The 22,392-nt window shown below is 41.0% G+C and overlaps 3 protein-coding genes across 7 annotated transcripts; all 3 read right to left on the bottom strand.

The window, feature by feature from the left end:
- Positions 1–715: 715 nt before the first annotated feature.
- rskrb (ribosomal protein S6 kinase related b) lies at positions 716–9,970 on the bottom strand. 2 transcript variants are annotated; one of them, XM_005945400.3, is made up of 14 exons: positions 8,783–9,970; positions 6,801–7,091; positions 6,573–6,656; positions 6,342–6,410; positions 5,910–5,979; positions 4,946–5,053; positions 4,631–4,671; positions 3,432–3,482; positions 3,330–3,357; positions 3,014–3,103; positions 2,768–2,856; positions 2,497–2,607; positions 2,305–2,418; positions 716–2,212 (listed from the first exon to the last, which is right to left on the bottom strand). In XM_005945400.3, exons 1-14 carry the CDS (start codon positions 8,810–8,812, stop codon positions 1,976–1,978), a joined length of 1,413 nt encoding a protein of 470 aa, XP_005945462.1. In that variant the 5' UTR covers positions 8,813–9,970; the 3' UTR covers positions 716–1,975. The 2 variants fall into 2 exon arrangements, with proteins under 2 accessions (XP_005945462.1, XP_014196556.1); XM_014341070.2 differs by lacking the exon at positions 3,432–3,482.
- A 115-nt stretch (positions 9,971–10,085) lies between these two features.
- cct8 (chaperonin containing TCP1, subunit 8 (theta)) lies at positions 10,086–16,459 on the bottom strand. 3 transcript variants are annotated; one of them, XM_005945369.3, is made up of 16 exons: positions 16,289–16,459; positions 15,698–15,788; positions 15,531–15,610; positions 15,284–15,433; positions 15,004–15,184; positions 14,845–14,906; positions 14,630–14,767; positions 14,363–14,541; positions 13,939–14,005; positions 13,767–13,854; positions 13,571–13,686; positions 13,080–13,151; positions 12,806–12,970; positions 11,706–11,825; positions 11,144–11,284; positions 10,167–10,366 (listed from the first exon to the last, which is right to left on the bottom strand). In XM_005945369.3, the coding sequence occupies exons 1-15, from the start codon at positions 16,346–16,348 to the stop codon at positions 11,177–11,179; spliced, it is 1,677 nt and encodes a 558-aa protein (XP_005945431.1). In that variant the 5' UTR covers positions 16,349–16,459; the 3' UTR covers positions 10,167–10,366; positions 11,144–11,176. The 3 variants fall into 3 exon arrangements, with proteins under 3 accessions (XP_005945432.1, XP_005945431.1, XP_042069440.1); XM_042213506.1 differs by having other exon boundaries at positions 11,148–11,284; XM_005945370.3 differs by lacking the exon at positions 11,144–11,284 and having other exon boundaries at positions 10,086–10,366; positions 16,289–16,458.
- A 1,431-nt stretch (positions 16,460–17,890) lies between these two features.
- LOC102301306 lies at positions 17,891–21,921 on the bottom strand. 2 transcript variants are annotated; one of them, XM_014341075.2, is made up of 6 exons: positions 21,790–21,921; positions 20,774–21,091; positions 20,361–20,662; positions 20,025–20,120; positions 19,380–19,418; positions 17,891–18,937 (listed from the first exon to the last, which is right to left on the bottom strand). In XM_014341075.2, exons 2-5 carry the CDS (start codon positions 21,065–21,067, stop codon positions 19,388–19,390), a joined length of 723 nt encoding a protein of 240 aa, XP_014196561.1. In that variant the 5' UTR covers positions 21,068–21,091; positions 21,790–21,921; the 3' UTR covers positions 17,891–18,937; positions 19,380–19,387. The 2 variants fall into 2 exon arrangements, with proteins under 2 accessions (XP_014196561.1, XP_005945434.1); XM_005945372.3 differs by lacking the exon at positions 19,380–19,418.
- Between the last annotated feature and the right edge of the window lie 471 nt (positions 21,922–22,392).

Below are 22,392 nucleotides of genomic sequence, written 5' to 3'. Positions count from 1 at the left end.
ACTTTCACATATGTTAGATTTCTATTCATATTATTGTTTATGGTATGTTCTGATACTTCGGTAATGTAATTTGTTGAGAGGTTTCTGTAAGGCATTTGAATTGAGCATTAACAATAATATGACCTTAAAAGGAATTTGTTTTCATAAGTTTTTCTGAGATGCTGAGCTCCCCCTGGTCAAATGCAGATCTGCACTTGGTGATTTGCCCGCATACCTCTATTTTAGTTGTGGCCTAATATACATGCTCCATTTATAGTGCATTTTGTACATGTGTGTTGTTTCTTTCTTCTCACTTTGTGTAAAGATGACACTGTTGGTGCTAATGCCAACTTTCTATTTTGTGGTCATAGAGGGATGGACACTGTCAGAGTCAATGCTCAGCTAGGCTGGGCTGTTTAAATGATGCTCAGTTGGTACTAATTTTTCTTTTGCTAGCACATGGTGTGTCTTCTGCCCATCCGCTTCAAGGTTCAGTGTGTTGTGCGTTCAGAGATGCTCTTCTGCATACTTTGGTTGTAATGAGTGGTTATTTGAGTTGCCAATGCCATCCCGTCAGGTCTGATGTCAACACTGCATTTTTACCCCAGAGAAGTGCCGCTCATTGGATATTTTCTCATTTTTCTGTAAAACGTAGAGATGGCTGTGTGGAAAAGTCCCAGCAGATCAGCAGTTTCCAAATTACTCAGACCAGCATGTCTAGCACCACCAACCACACCACGTTCAAAGTCACTTTAATAACTTTCTTCCTCATTTTGATGCTTGGTTTGAACTGCAACAGGTTCCACCCTGACAGAACAAACCAGCAGAACTTTGTACAGTCAGAGTTTAATATTCCATCTGTGCTACATGGCAATTACAAAAATACATCATAACATAACATATCAAACATCAAAGAGTATTAAAAAAAAAGTCATATAAACTTTATAAACAGGAATATATACACATCAGCATTCGGTGACCAGAAATAAAGAAAGGTCAAGGATCACACACGAGGCATTCTGGGCACACATTAGGGCATACTTTACAAAAATAAATAAATAAATAAATTACACTATAATCAGATGAGCAGGTAAGTGCATAAAGGTGAGATTACTGGCAAGGGCTTACCACATCCACAGACCGTAGAAAAAGCCCTGTATCGATCAAAATGTTAAGTGGAGGTAAACGGTACTGCTGTTCCAGTCCCAGCTCTGATCTGCACACTTTTGTACAGCTCTTGGAGTCAAAAATCAAGGCTGAATGGGAAAACCACCAAGCGCTCCCCTGAGACGTAGGTTATAAATGATGAAGCTAAATAAGGTGTTGAAGGCATACACATTTGAACCTGATACTGTGTCACTTGCTCGAGGAGATGATGTAGCAAAGGTCAGGTTTGGGGAAAGGTCGGATCGTGGCATGAGCAAAGGTACAGACTATGTTTCAAAGTAAAAGTTGCACAGATTGAGGCAACGAGTCTTCCATCCGCTTCTGCTAAAATAACTGCAACATCTTGCAACATGAAAATAACAGCAGAGATTTTGAAATCAACTAACCTAGCTGAAAGGATAACTATGGTTTGCACACTTAAAACATAAAAGAAAAAAATATTATGATCTATAATATTATGATCAGCAAGCATGACATTTCCACAAGGGGTAAATTTCACAGCATTTGTCCACTATGTATTAACACGGCAGCCATGATGGTTTACTGGAAAGTGGATGCACAATAGTGCAATCTTTCTTGCACAACTGTTGGGCAAACAAGTGTGCAAGAAACTGTGCAGCGGAGAAAGGCAAACACATAAAGGAAGAATAACTTGTATTAAGCACGTCACAAAACATAAAAGTCATTGAAATATGCGTGGAGAAAAAAAAAAAAAGGTGATTTCCATTAAGTCAGTAATTTTAAAGTTTAGAAAATTTTTAAAGGCGCACCAATTCAAGGGTGAACAAATGTGCACAAGTGTGCCTTTACACTGTAAACTCAGTGTCTGTCAAACAAACACTTCTCTGCGTGGACCTTTTTCCTGAGCAGGATGCAGTGGGAGTGCTGGGCCAGGCAGCGGTACAGCTGTGTGAGTGTTTGCGCTGGGATCCTGCTGCGAGTGTGGCGTGGCGGGTGGGCTGAGGAGCGAGTCGTAGTCGAAGCCTTTGAGAGGCTGTAGGGACAAAGTGAGGCCTCGTCGAGCTTTGGCCGCTCGGTCCGGTCTCTCCCGCAGCTCCAGAATCACCTGACAGCAACAGAGAGGAGAAGTCAAGACTCATGCTTCAGCTTACAGAGGAAACAACCAAACCGAGGACATTCAGACGTCTCGTCTGTTACCTCCATGGGCTGACGCTGCAGTAGGTCGAGGTCAAAGGTTGATCCGCGGAAGAAGGTTTGCCGCTGGAAACGATCAAGCGTCCTCAAGCGACGCGAGGGAGTCTTGCATAAAAGCTGGACAGGAAAATGTGCAGATGATGATCTGACCGTTCAACTGGCTCGCTGCTTAGCAGATATACAATAAATGATTACCTCTGTTATTAGCAAGGCCAGTGGGGAGCTGAGGCTGAGGGGCATCTCATAGGGGAAGCTCCTCACTTTCCTCAACATGTTGCAGTGGTCTGGTTCAGGAGCCACGGGGAACTGACAGAGGGAAAATTCAGGGGATGATTCATCTTTTGCTACTTTGATAGATTAATACTTCAGCATGCCAGAACATTAAATGAACACAGTCTTTCATGCTCATGTGTCACTGAGAGATTAATCGAACTGCTGACCGTGCAAACAGGCAACAATAGCTAACCTTCCCAGTAGCCAGTGAGAAAAGCAGAATTCCCAGTGACCACCAATCAGCTGCATGGTTGTAGGGCCCACCACTCAGCACCTCAGGAGCTGCAGAGGACAGAGAACCCTCACAATGTTTTTCCATTCATAAATTCACCTCCCAGTAAAACATAATTAGATACGCTCTAAATGCTTCCAAATCCCAGCATCTGCAGCTGTGGTGGGATGAGCTGCAGGGGAGGTTAAGAGTGGATGTTTTCCTCACCCATATATTGGATGGTTCCACAGATGGTAAAGGCTCTTCCCCCTCTCTCCAGGCGACGAGACAAACCAAAGTCAGCTAGCCGGATGTGTCCTAGAAAAGATCATTTTCTCTATGTTATGATGAGTATGAAATCCCAGGCTATTTTTTTTTTAAACTGATACAGGCTGGATTTTTATTTGTATCATAATGCTCCCTCATAGTTTGCAGTGATAGGTATTGATTGATAGACGTGCACAGCTCTGTTTTCTAGAAGCTTCTGTGCTTTTCCCTCATACCAAAGCTATGCTGCTCTCTGCTGGGGACAAGATTTACTTACCATTGTCTGTCAGCAGGATATTTTCCATCTGCAACAACAGAGCAAAATAAATAAATAGGTGGATGAGATTACACTCTTGCACTGAATTCTTATGCCACACACCGTGTCTGCCATCGGATTACTGCGAAACACTGATGAAAGGAAACCTGTAGCCTGTAACAAAATATTAAAACAAAACAAAACTCTAAATACGGTATCTGATAAAAACACAAAGTATCAAACAAATTCTACTTCAATAAAATATTTTGTGGCAATTTAAACACTTTTAATGCATTGTACACATTGTTGTGTTCATGCATTGACTAAAAAACAGGAATGAGCAGTTTAGAAACTTTTTAGTAAGTATTCAGTATTCAGCCTTACAAAACCAAAAACAGACTTTGTACGTGTGCATGATGGAAAAGGAAGCTGAGCTTGCTGTTCTTATATGAGACGCAAAAGTAGGGCATCCAGCTGGAAAGGTTTCAGAGTTAAGACAAAAACTCTTCATGATAAATGTTAGGCTTGCAGCATTTGATATCCTTTATTCTAGCCTATGGTATTCCTATGGATACCTTACTCCATCCATGGGAATGAAGCAGCTAAGTAACAGCCTGATAATCAAGTGCACTTGATTAGCTGATATGCAATGCTCGGAGAATTTCCCAAAAACCCATTTCAGACTCTACAGGCCTCAGTTAGTATGTTAAATGTTAAAGTTAATGACAGCACACTTAGAAAATAACTGAACAAGTATTTGGAAGGATTGCTAGGAAAAAGCTTCTTCTCTAAAATAAAGAAGCATTGCTTAGTTTTGCAAAATTCCATCAAAACAACGCTTTCTCAGCTTTCAAGATTTCTCAAACAATGCCTGGAGTGACCGAAGTGGAATATCAGCTGTAAAATATCAACTGTCAAACACTGCGGTGACAGAGGGCTGATTTGGGCTTGTTTTGTAGTTATTGAATCAATAATGAATTCATCTGTATACCAAAGTATTCTAGACACAAATGTGAGACCACATGTCTTACAGCAAATCTACAGCAGAATGGCTGAAAAAAAAGAACCAATGAGCAATGTCAATGTCCAAGGTGGTGGGACCTTAAGAGAGCTGCTGTGAACAACTTCCCACAAACATCATTAAACTCAAAAAAAGTTGTAAAGAACAGTGGGACAAATTTCCTTTCACAATGATGTAAAAGACTGAGGACTGCAGAGAGTCCTGTGAAAAACCTTGATATGAATATGTGTTGCCTGAAATGATCTAGATGCCTGTGCTTAACATAGGTTTTGTGTCATTGTACAATTTTTTTGGTTTTTACCTTCACATCTCTGTGGATCACCCCAAAATCGTGCAGAAAGCCTGTAAAAAAACAACAACTAGTAAGCAAACAGGTTTCAAATCCATGTCTTCGTACTGGCAAACTGACCCATTCTGACTTTGCTGTGTTGCTGGTGGAGATCCTTAGAGAGCTCATCTGTTTTTAATAAGACCACCTCTGATAATTACTTCCAGTTAAATAACTATGGAAACGACGCTTTGAGCTAATTAAGATTTCTGAGGGGAAAAGTCAGGCCTACAGTGCAGATGAGGGTTCACATCTTTCATTTAATTAGTAATGTAATAGCATACACACCAAGCGCACATCCCAACTCTGCAGCAAACACTCGCACCGTGTCCTCTGGGAACTGACCAATCATCTGCCAGTAGGTGTAGAGGTCTCCTGTGCTGCAGTAGTCGCACACTGTTGGAGAAGAAACAGGATCAAAGCATGCCTCTGTGCAGCGGTGCGAGATGTGACTGGGAAGTGAAGGTCAGCGGGAGGTGGAACACAACACTGCTCAAGTTAGGGAAGAGACAAGAGTGAAAACTGTCTTTCTCTAGGAAGCAAGCAAGGTGGAATTTTAAGGCTGGCTGCCTTAATGGAGCATGACTTTAAACTGCATGTGTGTGCGTTTGTGATAATGAATCACCACACTGTAACTGAGGATAGCCATATTTATTTAACACTGTTACATAAGGCAACATAACAATTAAGCAACTGTTTAACCTTAATTGTTTTAAAATATCTACAGAGATCTTCATCGGTTTGTTGTGGTGACTTCCATGTACTCTACATTTCAGGCTCAAAAAATATGTGACTCAGTGATGATTCACAGTATGTTCAGCATCTGGTTTTCGGGGGCTAACTCGTTCTCTTTTTGCAGGGGGTGGAGAGGCAAACAAAGTGGGTCACACTTTCTGAGTCAGTGGCTAATTTGGAAAAAGAGGGTAAATGCTCAGGAGGAAAGAGGAAAGAAGTCGAAGAAGCTACACGATGCAGAGGGAGTGGTAGACTGGGGTTGCAGGGCTGGAGGGTGTTTGATAAAGGTGCGATTAAACGTGGGGTACAAGCTCAAAAGACCCTGAATTTTAAAGTCTCGACGGGAACCTCTTTGCCTTTTTTTTTTTTTGTTCATCGTGTTGTAGGAGCTGGGTTTGGGTGGGGCTGTGGGTAGATCTTGGACCTAGCTGCCAGTTTTGAGGTGAGAAAAGGTGAGGTGAAGTAAAGGGAGAGTGGATCTGGGTTGGATTGGGTCACCGGTCTCTGTCTGACTCACTAATGTAGACGTGGCGCTGTGTCTGCCAGCAGTCCTGGAGGTCATGGACAAATGGGTGGCGCACCTGACGCTGCAGGCAAAGGTCAAAGGTCAGCCTGGAAAAGCTCAACCGACCATTGTTTCTGAGAGATCACGTCACTCAGAATCGCATTAACTTCAGACTTTACAGGCACACGCCATTTTTGTGAGAAGGCAAATAAACATAAATGGTTCATCACCATCACAGCAGATTTTTTCTACCTTCTATCAACATTTCTAAAGTTAAGAAATCAAAGAATAGCACAATATTTACATGAGATCTTATCACTTATTAACTGTTAGCAGTAATTATCACTCACTGACTATTATGTGTACTTTAGAAAGCCTTGGTTTGTTGAGTGCTAACTGTATGAAATGCAAATATAGTGCCTTCGAAGTTAACACAAAACCCACCTGGACTACAACTTCTTCCTTTGACTGCTCCAAAACCCCGAGTCTTAAAATCTCTGCTTTAGGTATGACCTGTGGGCAGACACAAGATGAAATCAGGCCACTGTAATTATAAATGAACCATGAACACAATTATCTCACAGCTTCAGTTTCCTGCAACAGCCTGATTGGTATTTATGTTAGAATTTAAACGCAGAAAACCTATATGTTAAAACCCAGATAATCAACACTCACTTTAACAGCATATGTCTTCTGTTTGACCTTGTCCTTCACTTTCAGGATGGGTCCAAATGAACCTTTGGCGATGTAGCCCAACACCTAGTGAGGCGAGAACAATGCAGACACAGATACAATGGGATGGTGTCTAGTTAAAAAAAAAAAAAAAGTAAAAGCAGAACATGAGGAAGCTTTGTTCAATCATAAGACGCGTGATGTGGCGCTGGCGTTCAAAATGACCCTCACCTGAAAGTGTTCGTGGCCAGGCACAGTTCTGTGGGGGAATTCGGGGAGGAACATGGTAATAAACCCCGGCAGGCTCCACTCCGCTCTCAGCTTGTGGGGGCCAACTCCTGCCAGCCTCAAGACGTGGTCAGGGATCTCGGGGGCTTTGCCCTGGAGCATTCGACGCTGGCCCAGATGAAGGGCAGACGGGGCAAGGCGACACAGGCCTGCTGGGACAGACAGGCCAATGTTTGAGAGGAAGCCGCGCCATCCAGAAGATAAGTGCTCATTCTCCTGCCCTTCGGAAGGCCTCTGTTGGGGAAACAAAAGATAAAGACACAGTTTTGTAGATGCTACAGAAGAAACAGGATAAAAAAACATTTAGATTGTCTGTTTTTATTACACAAACTCCTGGAGAACAAAAATGAATAGACTGTTCATTCAGAGAGTGTTTTACGCAAGGTTAAGTACCAACACTTATCAAGGCAGGCGTGCACTGCTGAAAGCGCCCTTCTGCTTTCACTTGACCTTTTGGAAACTAGAACACACAAAGAAAGTTGGCACAGGACAACCTGTACTGAAAAATGCTTTGTAAAAATACAGAAGAGAATTGCCTAAATGCTGCTCTAAATTTACAGACCAAGTCCAAACACAACTTACTGTAGCAATAACTTGAATTAGTCGTATTCTGTATGACTTTATCAGTCTCACACGTTGCTGTGGAGGAATTTTTGCGACTTTTTCTTTGTATCGTTGCTTCAGTTCATTGAGATTTGCAGGCATTCATTTATGAACAGCACTTTTAAGGTCCCACCAAAGCATTTCAATCAGGTTAAAGTCTGGATTTTGACTGGGTATTGACACCTTGACCTCAAATTAGACTGTAATAAACTTGGGTATAAGAGGACTTTGTGGTCAACTCAGCGACTGCAAAACAAGCTCAAATCATCACCCCTCCACCGACGTGTTTGGCAGTCGGTATAACGTGTTTGTGATGTTACGCTGGGTTTGGTTTTCATCTGTCTAAAGGACATTGTTCCAGAAGTCTTGTGGTTTACTCAGATGCAGCTTTGCGAGCCTTAGCCATACTTGCAAAAATGTTTTTTGTAGAAGTTTTTTTTTTTCTTAGTAACCCTCGCAACAACTTCGTTCAGTCTTTTTTTCTAACTTTTCCTCCTTTATTTGTACTCTTTGTTTAACATCTACAGCTCTTTTGTGATTCTGTATCTTTTATAGTCTCTCTCTCTCTCTCTCTCAAACACACACACACACAGCACTTGTGAATTTTATCTTAGTGTTTGTTAAAAAACAAACAAAAACAATGACACATGTATCTGGGGTTGTATTTAAATAATTTTACAACCTGCCATAGATTTGAAAGACAGTACACAATATATACTTGATTTAATTTATAAAAGGTTGCTTTCCTAACGATTGTGGCTTACTGTACAAGACATCAGACTTTGCTATAATACAGCCCCATCTTCATCCCTCAAATGCCTGAGTGGAGCCGAGTGGTACAGCATTTTCATGTAACCATTCCTGCTCTCATATATAAAAACACTCCCTGGTCTGCATCCAAAGTGCAGTCACCGGGTCAACAAGCCCCCTCCCCGTGGGGCTCCTGCTGCACATCTCTGCAGCTATGTAATGCAAGATGCGCATAATCAGCCATGCAGAGTGTCATTATCATCCGAGCAAAATAAAGGGGCACATCTACTCCGCTGTCACTCTGCTAAACAGCTTCGACCAGTGACCGCAATCTGGGGAGTGTCAGACTTTTGTTTGAAAAGTGACGAATTTGCATTCAAAGTGAATGGTCTCACCCCATGTATCGTAACGTGGGAATAACACATTGTAATACTAATTGGCGACTTTTCACCGTTACGCAACTTCAGCACACTTTTCAGGTCCCAAGAGATTGCGGAACCCCGTCACACAGGGAACCCCCACCTCCACCAAAGCACGTGCCTTACACCTTAGCAACCAGATATCCAACTCACCTTCCTGTTCTTACTGCCGTCGGCCCCCATCTGTGTGACAGGACATCAGCGCAGTGCCCTCATACCGACGTCTGCTCTTCATTTAGCCATCCGCGCTGTTCCGCAACCTCTCCACGAACAACGGTGTCGGGCTGCACGAACACAACGCTTACCTTTCGCTAACAATCTGCAGCTGATCGGGCTACGCGGTGTAAAATGTGACAGATATGGCGATATAAAGAAAACAAGTTAATCCCGCGTATGGGCAACGTCAGCGTAAATCCGCCCCCATCACTACCGTCCAATGAGAGGCACGCTTCAGATCCCTGTGCTGCTGCTTGCGGTAATCAGAGCCGCACACATCAATTATACACGTCGGTGACAGTTTCTGTTAGGTTTGCATCATTTGCATTGGCGTGACTTGTTGTGTGCACAAAAGCAAACGTGTAACAGAAAAGCCTCCTGTATCTCCCGATACATTTTTCAACCCCCCATTCACTTGTTCTAAAAATAAACCCATGCATGCATAATATGTGCTGTCTTAGCATGTTTGGAGGAAATGTGAATGCTGAATGCAATTCATTTAATTAAAAATGCTACAGCGGGAGCACTGATAGAGAAAAGGAGCGCATCTTTCTCCCATACTGGCTTCTCTTCACTGATTCCCTGTTAAATCCAGAATCAAATTTAAAAGCTGTATCCTCACAAACTAGAACCTCACAGTAAGATCTCACAGTATCTTATCACCCCAATTTCTTCCAGTGTGTTTTTTGCCCTGTGTTCCTCTCCTACCCTGCAACCCATTACAGCAGATGGCGACCACTTCCTCAGCCTGGTTCTGATGGAGGGTTTTTCTTTCCCACTGTCACCAAGTGCTTGCTCTTTGGGGATCCGTTATTTCTGTTCATATTTTGAGTTTGTTTTTAGGAATTTTGTAATGTTCTTTAAACACATGGAAGCATCTGGTGGGTTAATTAATTGTGCATATGTCCTATATTAGATTAGATGCTGATCTGACTACAACACGTGGGGTTTTCTCTCTATTATATCTTTAGTGTAGAATATGAAGCCCTTGAGGAGACTGTTGTGATTTGGCACTATATAAGTAAAACTGAATTTAATGCATGTTTGTATCATATCAAGAAGCAATGTACAATGTTGGCCATTAAATATCATGAGAAACACACAGCAATTTGAAGCGTGGTAACAGTACATTTTCTCGTTCCTTTTGAGTCTCAATATGTGATGAAACAAAGTTAGTGATCATATGAAGTACCAAAGAAGTTTACAAAGCAACTGGGCAAAAAGTAAAAAACAAACCAAATAGTGACAGCACAGGTGCCTTTTATTTGGGACTGAGAACATAAAAAGCAAAACAGAGCCATTGGTATGATTTTTTTTTAAACTTCTGTTACCAATGTATGGTCATTTCTACAAAATAAACCAATAAACAGGTGAGCTTTAAATAAGTAGAAAACGTTTGGGAATCCATGTCAGAGCGTTCAGGGTTAAAAGGAGCATCTGCTGGACATTTTAGTCGTCCTCATCAAAGTCTTTCTTTCCCTGGGGAGGTTTGGGTCCTCCTGCTGGTTTGGCCATGATGATCTATAAAGGAAGAAAACAATCATTTCATCATAAGAGCCATGCAGCTGAGTGAGTGGGCTTTATGGCAGAGTGGAAGCACATCACCTCTGACCTTCATAAAATAATTGATAGACAAACATTAACCACAGCATCCAAAATGTGTTCAATCTTAAACTGCTGTGCTTATTTATAAATGAGGGGACGATATTTTCAAAGTAAAAAAAAGACCATTTAAATCCCTACAGATACTCCAGAAGTCCATTTATAGTGATTAAACATTCATGAGCACACGTGGGAGTATGTTGTGCTTTAAGAGAAATTCTCTACACAGGAAAATGTACTTGTGCACAAAACGTGAACACTTAAAATCAAATAAATAATTAAAGAAAAAAAAATGAGCTCAAGAAATAATAATTAAACTCTGGGTCAGTTACTTAAGGCACTTCATGTTTCACAAAACATCTTCAACTACGTCTAAACTGAATTAATCTTCTCTTAAAATACATTAAAAAACAAAACAGTGTTTGATTTGGTACTTGCAAGCAGTTTGTGAGTACATGCAGCATGCTATCACACCACACACACTATCTGCTCTGTGCAGGTTTAGGCAGTGGCACATCTGGGTTTGTGTAAAACACCTGTGATGTGGTTGAATCCAGTCAGTAACGCAACATTTCTCCAGTGTTAGTAGTGACAGGTAACGCATACATATTTCAACCTCCTGTGAGTGACTGAGCACACCGGTGCAGATTTTTTTTTTGTTTTTAGTTAAAAGCGCACACACATTCCAAAACCTACTGACTGAGCGACTGAGGGTTTTGTGTGTGCCCTCTAATGGTGAGTTTCAAAATTATCAGGCTCTTCATCCCAACCGTCCTTGTCCCAATGGCCTCTCTGCTTGGGAGCCTTGGGTCCCCCTGCAGCCTTAGCCATGATGATCTGGATCGTACATATATGCACACTTAATTTATCCACCAGTTGCTTTAAAGAACATAAAAAAAATCCTAAAAAGAATAATACAAAACTCAAAATATAAACAGAAAGCAAACATCTGTGAGATGTGATTTGATGCGGTCTGTCGGATCTCTGGAGTGTGGCATTAAGTTTGTTGATTTGCCTCAAAGCCTAAATTATTCAGTTAAAAACCAAACCGATACATTAAAAGCCGTTTAATAGATGAAGTTTTGTAAACAGGTGAAAAATAGTCCTAAAGGCTCTTACTGTCTGACTGATTGAAGCAGTTTTCTGTCTCAATCAAAAACAAAAAACACAATTTCAAAAGTTCATAAAATATTCTGTATGAGGCTGGCTTTCATTACATGTAGAGTTTGTGTGTTAAGAATGTTTTGTTTGTACCCACCTGGTCCACCCTCAGCACTGTGATAGCGGAATTGGTAGCCAGTTTTATGCCCCAGTATTTGACCAGGTAGGGATCCAGAATGCCGGCTTCGAGCATGTCCTTCACAGCAGGACCATCACTCTGCAAACGACATGACAACCGCACATGTCAGTCAAGAATATGAGACGCTTCAATAGAAACGGGTATTAAAAAAAATAGACCTAGCCTGCTCAACTTAACTCGACTGTTTCTAGGGTTTCCCATACTCAGAAAACGAGACGTCAACAGACTGCATGCCACCGATTGGCTAGTCAGTGGCTAGTCAGTGGCGTTCCTCAATTAGTCATGAGGGCGTCTCCTTCACGAAAATCAAAAGCATAATTTTTGAAACCCGGAAATTAGGGACCTGGCTATGCAAAAAGAAAAAGAAAAAGAAAAAAAAGGAGGCAGCAGGTATAGCATCACCTCAACCTCCTCCATCGTCGTGGTGTTTGAGTCGCCATTACTTCGTACTCGACTGTAAAAGAAACCGTCCGAAACCGAGTTGAGCCAAGATGAGTAGGTACAGGTGGGAAAAAGGACTGTTAGTGTTAAGCTGTGTACCCTAATCTAAAAAGTGGTGTGCATCTACCCAAGTTAACTGGAAGCCAAAAAAAAAAAAAAAAAATCTAAACTGTGATTCGCCTGCTTGGTAATTACATACGATGTGAACATCATATTATTTAGCTTAAAGATCATGTGGAACAGGCTGCATCTGTCTCCATAGCGCAGACAACACAAATGGACTCGGTGGGAGCTCAAGTCCTTCCAGCATTTCAGTCAAGGTAACTGTTTTTCTCTCAAAGGCCAACACATGAGCCAAGTTTCTCTTGTGATGACAGAATAATGTAGTGCATGTTTTTAGTGCAAACAGCAGTGTTAGCTCCTCCGGCATTCACCGTCACGTTTTGGACACCACTGGTAATGCGTTAAGGACCAGTGTGTAAGGTTTAGGTGCCTCTTGCAGTGCCGTTGTAGATTGTAACCAAGGAAAACACAGGCTGAATATTTTAAACGATTCACATCTGAAATCAAACTATATCAAAGCCATCCACACATTCTTCTCATGCATCCATACATACCTCAATGTCAAAGCCCATGTTTTTGTTTCCCTCATGATGCGCAGAATACAGCTTTGAAATAAGCTCGCTCCCCTTCACGCCGGAGTTCTCAGCGAGGGCACGTGGCAACGCCTCGAAAGCTTCGGCAAACTTTTTAATGGCATACTGCTCGAGACCAGGGCAGGACTGCAGAAAGGCAGGAAAATGGTGTATCAGTCAAAATAGGACAAAACGAAGAGGAGAGATAAGTGTGTGGACTTGGAATATGTTAATTAATTCACTTGAATGTGCATACCTCTCCATATGAGGTGATCTGTTTGGCCAGCTCAATCTCAGTGGCTCCTCCTCCAGGTACCAGCCTGTTGTCCTAAAGATAATGAATGACAGAGAGACTGTAGCTGTTGTGCAAACTAAGTAGTACATAAAAAGAAAACCCCTTGAAATTTGTGAACTGTAAAATTCTCAATAACAATGTTTAAAGGGAAAGTTTTGCTCATAGTGAACACTGATAGCATAGTTTTAGTTTTTCAGTTCCTAATTCTATTTTAATATTATTATTATTATTATTATTATTATTATTATTATTATTATTATTATGTAAACAGGTGCTCAACACCGATGAGAAAAAAGATAAACATCAGCCTGAGTTGCTTTACAATAAAGACAATAATAATCTTTAAAATATAATTTGTGCATCCATTTGTTAAAACTTGTGATTCATCTAAAAGTAAGAAAAAAATCCCAACAACAACAAAATAACCCCAGTGACTTATAATGTCTACTTACCCTGACCAGAACTTTAAAGGTGTTGACTCCATCATCTACAGCCCTCTCAATATCATCCATCAGGTTGTCAGTGGAGCCTCTGATCACCACGGTTGAGATGGCACCATCCTCTTTATCTGTGTCAACACCAACCAACATGTTAACTCAGAAAGGTTTAAAATTAAGATTCACAAGCCTGAAGAACGGAGTCATTTACCATGTTTGAAGACCACCACCTGAGTGTCTCCCACCTCAGTCAGATATACATCATCACAGTGACCCATCTCATCTGGAGTCGGAGCCGTCTATGGATGACAAAAATGTATTTATAGTTAAAAATGGATGGCTCTTTCGAATACCTGATCTGATAAAAACAAGTGTACACTCACCATCTTGGGCAGAGCTACAGCTCCCACAGTCTTGCATAATCTCCTGAGGTCCCACTTGGAGTTAAGCCTGACGAGAAGGAAAAAAAGAACGTTTACGGCTGGGAAGCACACAATGCCAAAGATATACTATTATATGTCATGTAATATTTAACATACGGCCATCATATATTTATTTAAATTTCCCAAAAAATGCAGACACAGTTACATCTTGCACCTTCAAAATAAAAGTTTTAGTCCTAGGCCACGAAAGGACCATCTGTATTAGCAAAAAGATCAATCTTTACTTGGGAGAAATGTGATCTCTTAAGCGAGTTACATGAAACAGTAAGCTCAACTAGAAGAAACTCAGGCTGAATTTGCCGTAAATGTCTAGCTCTTTGTATATGATACGTTCCCTGCTCACTTAAGGTTTTGTAGTTCTTACCTGACCACCATGAGTTTGTACTTGTTGGCGTAGTGCAGCGCCATGTCAGCCACTTTCCCCCCAGTTACCACCACAGTGGCACCAGCCTCCTTGATAGCCTTCACGTTAGCTTCCATCAAATCCTCCTCTCCTTTACTGAAGTCCATGAGCTCCTGTGCATTATTTATCAACACTGTGCCCTGTGGAACAGACGGGACTATTGTCAGCACCGAGAGCAATGTCAGCATCATCTTCATTAAACTTAATATATCGGTCACCTCCACTTACCTTAGTCTCTGTCACCATGCAGTCGAAGGGGCAGGAGAAAACGGCGATCTTGGCGTCTTTCACTGATGAGATGTCTCCCTCTGCCTCCTTCTTAAAAACCATGCCATGAAGCATAGAGGATGCCGTCACCCCACAACCCTAAAATGACCACAAATGTTAATAGAGGACAAACTGCATACGCACACAAAATAAAACCAACAGAAGATGCTGCTTACCAAAATCTTGCATACTCTGACGTTATCAACATTGAAATTGCCGGTCTCTGGGAAGATCGATACTGCACAAAGAGGGGAGAAAAAGGAAGTCAGAAAAATACCAAGGCAATGCTAAAATCGAGACAATCAACTCTGAGATAGTGTGCACTTCTGACTCACCACAGGCCTCTGCAATGAGGTTCGCAAGGAAGTCTTCATTGCCGTACTGTTTACTCATGACTGCTGTACGGATGAGCGACTTGGCTTCATTAATGTCATGGAGGTTCTTGGCTGAGGAGCAAACGCAGTCTGACAGGATCTCCAGAGTCTTCTTACAAGCCTTCTCGTAGCCTTCAATCACCTGTGGCAAAGAAGAAAAAGCGGGCACTGAGAAAATGCACCAATCATAGCACATGTTTGACATCAAGCCATGCTACTTTACCAATATTATCTTGTTTACCTCTGAAACAGACAAGCCCATTCTAAGGAGCTCTTCAGCCAGCTCCAGCAGAGCTCCAGCAAAGACCAGGACAAAGTTGGTACCATCGCCGACTTCCTGTTCTTGCATGTGGGACGCCATTACAATCATTTTGGCTGCGGGATGCTGCACCTGTAAAACAAACAATAATTTACATAAATAGTTAAATTCATACATTTATTATGCACTCAGCTGAATTTCAGTGAGGTGCACAACAACATCTCCTCACCTCAAGCTCTCTGAGAATTGTTGCAGCGTCATTGGTGACAAACAGCTTCTCTAAATGGTTGATGACCATTTTGTTCATGCCTAAAAGAAAACGCTTCATTTAACGGGTGCTGCTTTGATATCTTTACAGAGCACAACCCTAATAGGCTGTAGGCAGACCAAACTTACCGTTGGGCCCATAGGCAGTGCGGGTGGTTTGAGAAAGTTCCTTACAAGCTCTGATATTACGGAAGACAGCCTCTTCAAGACCTGAAAAGTGCTGTAACAGACAAGAAATCAACTTTTCAAGACAGGTGCATTACCGTTCATTTCCATGTCAGACTAATATATTTAGCTTACTACCTAACAATGAATATGTTAAAAGCAAATAACTGGATATAATATGGATAGTCTGAGAATGTAAGCATTTCATTAAGCATCAGCATCACTTTAAGCTGACAGTACTGTTAGCTGAATGCTAGCTGGGTGTGACTGCAGTATGACATCCCGTTATAACAGCAGCTCAACTTCTGCTGCTGCTATATTTAGCACGGTTTAGACTGAAGGGAGACAGTGAAATATCAAGAATAAGCATTTCATCTTCCCTAACAGACCTTCGTCCAGCAGCCGGCTGGGCGGCCTGGCTGCTGCTTTCTAGAACTATCCCTCATGACTCTGAATGAACATGCTAACTTAGCGGCTAACGTTAGCTAGCACGCTTCTTCACAACTACTCAGTCAAAGCTCATCTACGAGCCCAATATTCCTAATTTAACCCCACCTTGGCGCCATCCTTTAACATCTGGGCAAAGCCCGGAGCTTTTGGGACGTGGAGGGCCATTTTCAAATTTTTAGCAGCCCCGGTATCCTAGAGAAGGTAGCCGCGGCGTGGGTTCAGCTCTGGGTACAAAGCCGGAGAGGCAGAGGTGGAGCGACTTCAGCGAGGCAGCGAGCTACAGACGGGTGACAACAAAGGACAAACAGAGCAATTCTCGTTTCACCGCGCAGTGATCGTAAAACACCACGCGGGGGCAGTCTTACCGACGTGTTACTATAACGAAATCCAAGTCTATACTAAGTGACTGACTTTTCAGTGAATCCCAAATAATTTAAGCTACCTCACCAAAGAAACACAAGTAAAGTACGACAGATGGCATTTCTGATTTCCTGTTGTTTACTTGCTTTGTCAAATTTCTATCATTAGTCATGAAATATTACAAATATAATGAATTATTGTCTTAAATGTGTAGTTGTTTTAAATTAAAAATGTATTGCCTTTACCAGTTAGTTTTCTATAGACTGTGCCTTGCATATTATACAAATATAATATATACAAATATAACCATGCTATCCCAAATGATTTACCCACTAAAAGAATTACACAAATTTTCTACATACAAATTAAAGTAGTACTAATCTCATATAAAGTACTTAATCACAAATGTGTAACATAATTTAATTTTAGGTCAGCGGTTTGGCAACCTATCCAGGGTGTGCCCTCCACTTGCCCTATGTTAGCTGGGATAGCCCCCCCCCATCAATAAGCAGAAGAGTACGGATGTATGAATATTACAATTATTCTAAGTTAAAACACAAATTATAGTACCAGAAGAAGTTCAAACTGAGCATCAGAAAGAGGAAGAAAGGAGATTTAAGTGACTTTGAACATGACATGGTGGTTGATGTGAATATTTCAGAAACTGCTGATCTACTAAAATTTTCCCACACAACCATCACTGTGATCTGAAAGAGGCATGAGTTGCAGTGTCGCACAGATAAAATTGGGCTGGAAAAATGTTGCCTGATTTTATTAATCTCAATTTCTGCTGCAACATTCAAGTGATAGGGTCAAAATTTAATGCAAAGAGCATCAAAGCATGGATCAATCCTTCCTTGGACTGATCACTGGTTCAGGTTTGCCGGTGTTCATTTAATGGCGTGGGAGTTTTTTATTGCCATAAATTGGGCCTCTTATTACAAACCGAGTGCCTTCCAGCACCATGGTGGATCTGTGCCATTAGGCAAGCATTAAGGCAGTACTAGCAAGGTATACCTAATGAAGTGGGAAGTTAGTATACTGGCATATATAAATTTCAATACCTGAAAATGATCTGAACAGAAAGAAAAAAACAAAAAACCCAAAATAGTGATATAAACACATTTTTCCACTCAGTTTCTAAAATCTTGGAGGAACTGCAGTTAGTTTAATGAACAAATGTGCTGTAAAACTGACACCAAATGATAACCACCATCATCAACATCATGATGTTGAGGAAAATATTATTTTAACCCCCCCCCCCAAAAAAAAGAAAAAGAAAACACCCAACTAAAATGATGTGAAGAGAAAACATGAAACGGATATATATACATAAAAAATGCAAAGTTTTATTTTTTCCACATTTGGACAGTTGTTCTCTTTTAAAAAAAATAATAATGCAATAATGCAGAAAAAGAAAGTATCAAAAACAGAAAAACAACAACACACCCACAGAAGAGCTTTGCTTAATTTGAGGCTGGTAGCTTGACAGTCACTAATAAGACTCAGAATATCTCTTTATAACATCATCATTATAGCCATCAACTGGTAATGAGCCACTAAATCTTTTTCCCCATCACATTATCAGATGATTTGTGTGTACAGTATCGATGCATGAATCATCCACAGGCCATTAGAAGTGTCAACCTCTGCCTCAAGGAATGTTCACATTTAAATACTGTTTTAGAAAATACACTTGATAATTTGGTATAATCAAATGATATTTAAAAAATAGTGTAACAAGTGTTAAACATTATTGCATACATATAAAAATAGTGGAAAAATTTTTTTTCTCCTCTATCAGAAAATTTAGTGTTCGTTCAGCAGATAAACTGCAGTTCTTGTTCGCGATCCCTTTAGAGTACATTTCATTAACTTTCTATGCAGAGAATGAGAACACAAAGTACAATATTAGTATTTTGAAAATGTAACTAAATGTAACATTTTGGTTGTAGCAGCTACGACAGATGCAAAGAAAATTCCTCTGGAAGCTACAGTGAGGATATTTTACCCACAACAAGCTAACCTGAGACATGTAAACACACAAGAGTCACACAGATGCTCACAAATATGCAGAGCACACATAAAAAAAGACAAGCTGTAGCATAATAGTCTCCCAGTATCATAACGCCACTGTGAATATGTAACAGTGACACCACAATAATAATGAGTATAATAAGTGTAAAACATGGCTACAAAAGGTCCTGCATTATACACACAGACATGCATGTAGTTCAGTTGGGTTTGCAAATAGTGTTCACAGCTGTGTGGGCCCAACTGCCCAGCGTGTCTGAGACGCGTGTGGCTCTGCGTGTGACATTTGAGCGGCTGAGTTTACCGCTGGGATCCAGCTTTCTCATCATCGCTCCCCCAGAACATTCCTTTGGGCCAGATCTGCAGAGACAGAGAGACACTACTCAGTGCAAAAAGAGACTGCCATTAAAACCATATAGGTTTACAACTGTAACATCAGTTAGTTATTTAAAAAGAAAAAGGCAAGTGTTAAGCCATCAGGCAACAAATGAAAATTTTCAGTAACTCATTTCCTGATCTACAATTTGAATTTTATTACTTATCATTTTAATATGTAAATGGCCTTGTAGACATTCAGGTAATATCAGAAAAGGTATTTGGGAAAGTTTGGTGTCAAGGAAAATTTAAAGCAGGAGCTGTAAAGTCAGCAAGAAAAAGTGTGAGCAACATTTGTTCGGACAGCGAGTTATTAATCTGTTTTTCTTCCAGATTGCATGCATCCGAGTAGCTCTGCCATGCACCTTTGTGTTTACACTGAAAGCGTTTGTTCTCAAAACTCAACTCTTTGGAAAGGGGATTTTACCTTCTGTATTACTCCACAATTTGGGAATAGTTGAACTGCCTGTTGTAAGTAAAAAAAACAAAAAACTGATCTCAATTAAATAAGAAGACGTCTATATTCAGTGAGGAAAGCCTCTGGGAGCATGTAATGTGCGCAAATAACCGGCAAGATCACCATTACCGAGTGCTCGCTTTCCACACTGAATATCATCGTTTATACATCGGACAGAACACAAATATTTTAAATGACAACACAGGAAGTGACGCATTCTGTCATGTCATCTGGCTCCAATTCCCACACCCACCTCCTTTCCCCCTTACTCCCTCCTTATCTGAATACCAGAAACACAGGCCCTGTTTCAAACTGAGGCGGGAGGAATGTCTGGAGGGAGGGGGAGGAAGTCTGGGGACCCACAAGCTGGGATTCTTTGGGTGAGAGGGCAAGGAGGACAGAGACTCCCTTCCTCAATGCAGAATATGCATGAATACAAGGAAACGGACTAATGGCTTCTTCAGTTACACAAAACTTTAATTTACCAACAAAACACTTCTTTAGTTGTGATTATAGAAAAGGGTAACAAAACATGTCCTTTTTACAATTTTAGAATTTACCACCCAGTCAATGATCAAGATATCAAAAGAATTCACTAAAATAAAAAAATGTTACCTGCTGTCTCTCCCAATGATGTCATCAAAAGCCTTTGACAGATGTTTGAGCCTCCTGAGTCCACTGGAAACTGACTCCAAATCTTGGTCAAATTTCCTATTATAGATCATGAAAACAAAATATTTGGCGGAAAAAGATAACCACCAAAATTCAAGTGAGCTACTCTCAGCTGCTCCACATATTTGGTTGAGTTTTTTTTTTTTTTAAATAAATAAATGGTGTATGATCATCCTGACACATCCTCAGAGGGATCCAATGAAATAAAAGCACTCAACAAACTTATAAACTAACAAAGTCCTAAAAAGCAAAGTTGCATAAAGAGTGAATCAAACTCACTTCCTCTGGTTTTGCGTATTTGGAGAGGCAAAGGGACTTCGTACAGCAGCCATGCGGACCAGTTGCCTCCTGCCACCTCCTGTTTTCACTCCTCTTACGGATGCTTCAGGAGTCCTGCGTCCTCTGGAGCCTGGAGTACGCCCAGGTGTACCTGTTGCTCTGGGTGTGCGTCTAGGTGTTGCAGCCCGATGAGGTGTACGTCCTGGGGTGCAAGAATTCGATGCTCCAGCATTTTCTCCATCACGACCCGGGGTCGCTACCAAACACTCTTCACGGGAAAATTCTCTGGTCCTCTGCAACCTCTGAGAGAGAGAGAGAGAAAATAACAACTCTAGAATAACTGACTGGTGGCTTTTGTTGAGACTGATAATAATAAAAAAAATAGGCAATTTCACACATAACAGTTAATCTACCTGATACACTCCGGTGATGGAGTTACGAGCACTACGAGTAAGTTTGTGGACTGTGCTGGTCTTTGGTTGCTCCTTCATGGTTTCCCAGGTCGGATTCTCAGGGAGGGAGTTGGTCTGGACAGATCGCAGTGGAAGTCGCTTCCTCAGTGACATTCTCAGAGAGTTGAGTGAAGATGAGGACCGAAGTTTGCGGAAACGGTCCGGGGCTTCTGGGGAGCTCTCTGCTCCATCAGACTCATCCAGGACTGTGTGTGCCCGCCAGACTCCAACCACAGCTTTACCAACACCATCCATGACTAAACAGGCTATATGACCGAGCTGAGAAAAAAAGTGATCTCTATGAATAAGTTTTATGAAAATAATATTTTTAATACTACAGTTTCAAAATCTCACAATATAAAAAAACCTATATTCTAATCTGGCTCAGCATGCTATTAAATTTGAATATTTCTTTGGACTGATAGACCAAAATAAGAAAAAGTTACAAGTTAAGACAAATCTTTCTTTTTTTTAATCCTCGAATTTGAGGAAATTATTTCAGAGTCCCTTTGTCACTGTCAAAAAATTTGAAAAATGTCAATGAACAAAGGACGGAAAAAGTGAAAAATGAGCCGTAACAACCATACAATCAATCAAGCAGCAGTAATCGTGTTAGTAAAAGCTCCGTGGCTTTTGTTAGATAGGGACAATGATCCTGGTCAAGTGTCCAACTTAACCCAGGAATGGCTTGCCCTGAGGAGGGAATAACAGCCTTAAGCAACAAATGAGAATTAAAGTTTACCTTTCACTTGCCGTTATATAAAAACGCTGTCAAATTGTGCCATTGTTGTCAAATGCTGCCTTTTCCCATAAAATTCAGTGAATATCATTAACAAAACAAAAGAGGGCTGTGCCCCCGAAGCCACGGTTAGCTAGGAAAAAAAATTACTATTTACACGACAAAACATCTACTTAAATAAGTATAAAAACTTAAAAGAAGAACGTCTGCTGGGACACCTGCTGTACAGAGAGCTTACCTAAAAGTGTCAGTTGTAAAAGTAGCCGATTCTCTGTGGGTTTTAGGCGGCTGTAGCTCCCGTTTCTTCTTTCGCTGTTTGAATTTGGCGGCGGACCACAGAATCCATAAAGGCACGCGTCACCACGCCCTACGCAGTGTTACGTGACGTAAAACGATGCGTCACTACGTACAGTTTTACGTTAATGGGATATAAGATAAGATAAGATAAGATAAGATAAAACTTTATTAATCCCTCGGGTGGGTTCCTCTGGGAAATTCGGTTTCCAAAAAGCACAGCACCGACAGAAGTTACAGAGTTACAGAATATTATATATATACACACACACACACACACACACACACACACACACACACACACACACACACACACACACACACACATATATAAATACAGAGACAAATATAAATAAAATATACGAAGGGGATAAATAGAATAAATAGGAATAAAAAATAAAAATACAAGTGAATTGCACATTTCAAGTATTGAGGTCTATTGCACTTGACTATTTACAAAAAGTATTGCACAAGGTATTGTACAGTGAGGTGAAGAGGCACTACAGCTTAGTTGTTCCCCCCTCCTTTGTCCTCCTGTTTCCCCTCC

The sequence above is a fragment of the Haplochromis burtoni genome, unplaced genomic scaffold, assembly GCF_018398535.1.
Source record: "Haplochromis burtoni strain Fernald_Lab_line unplaced genomic scaffold, NCSU_Asbu1 Contig_447, whole genome shotgun sequence".
Lineage (NCBI taxonomy): Eukaryota > Metazoa > Chordata > Actinopteri > Cichliformes > Cichlidae > Haplochromis > Haplochromis burtoni.
This window is presented reverse-complemented; position numbering and strand designations above follow the sequence as displayed.

Excerpts from the sequence above, each read along its gene's own strand:
- cct8 (XM_005945369.3), bottom strand. The coding sequence starts at position 16,348 with ATGGCCCTCCACGTCCCAAAAGCTCCGGGCTTTGCCCAGATGTTAAAG. Across the intron at positions 14,768-14,844 it reads TCAGAGTATGCAAGATTTTG|GGTTGTGGGGTGACGGCATC; the intron begins GTAAGCAGCATC and ends TGGTCATTTTAG. Across the intron at positions 13,855-13,938 it reads CTGTAGCTCTGCCCAAGATG|ACGGCTCCGACTCCAGATGA; the intron begins GTGAGTGTACAC and ends TGTCATCCATAG.
- rskrb (XM_005945400.3), bottom strand. The coding sequence starts at position 8,812 with ATGGGGGCCGACGGCAGTAAGAACAGGAAG. Across the intron at positions 6,411-6,572 it reads AGAAGACATATGCTGTTAAA|GTCATACCTAAAGCAGAGAT; the intron begins GTGAGTGTTGAT and ends GTCTGCCCACAG. Across the intron at positions 3,358-3,431 it reads GTAATCCGATGGCAGACACG|ATGGAAAATATCCTGCTGAC; the intron begins GTGTGTGGCATA and ends CTGTTGTTGCAG.
- LOC102301306 (XM_005945372.3), bottom strand. The coding sequence starts at position 21,067 with ATGGATGGTGTTGGTAAAGCTGTGGTTGGAGTCTGGCGGGCACACACA. Across the intron at positions 20,663-20,773 it reads CCATCACCGGAGTGTATCAG|AGGTTGCAGAGGACCAGAGA; the intron begins GTAGATTAACTG and ends TCTCTCTCTCAG. Across the intron at positions 18,938-20,024 it reads ATCATTGGGAGAGACAGCAG|ATCTGGCCCAAAGGAATGTT; the intron begins GTAACATTTTTT and ends CTGTCTCTGCAG.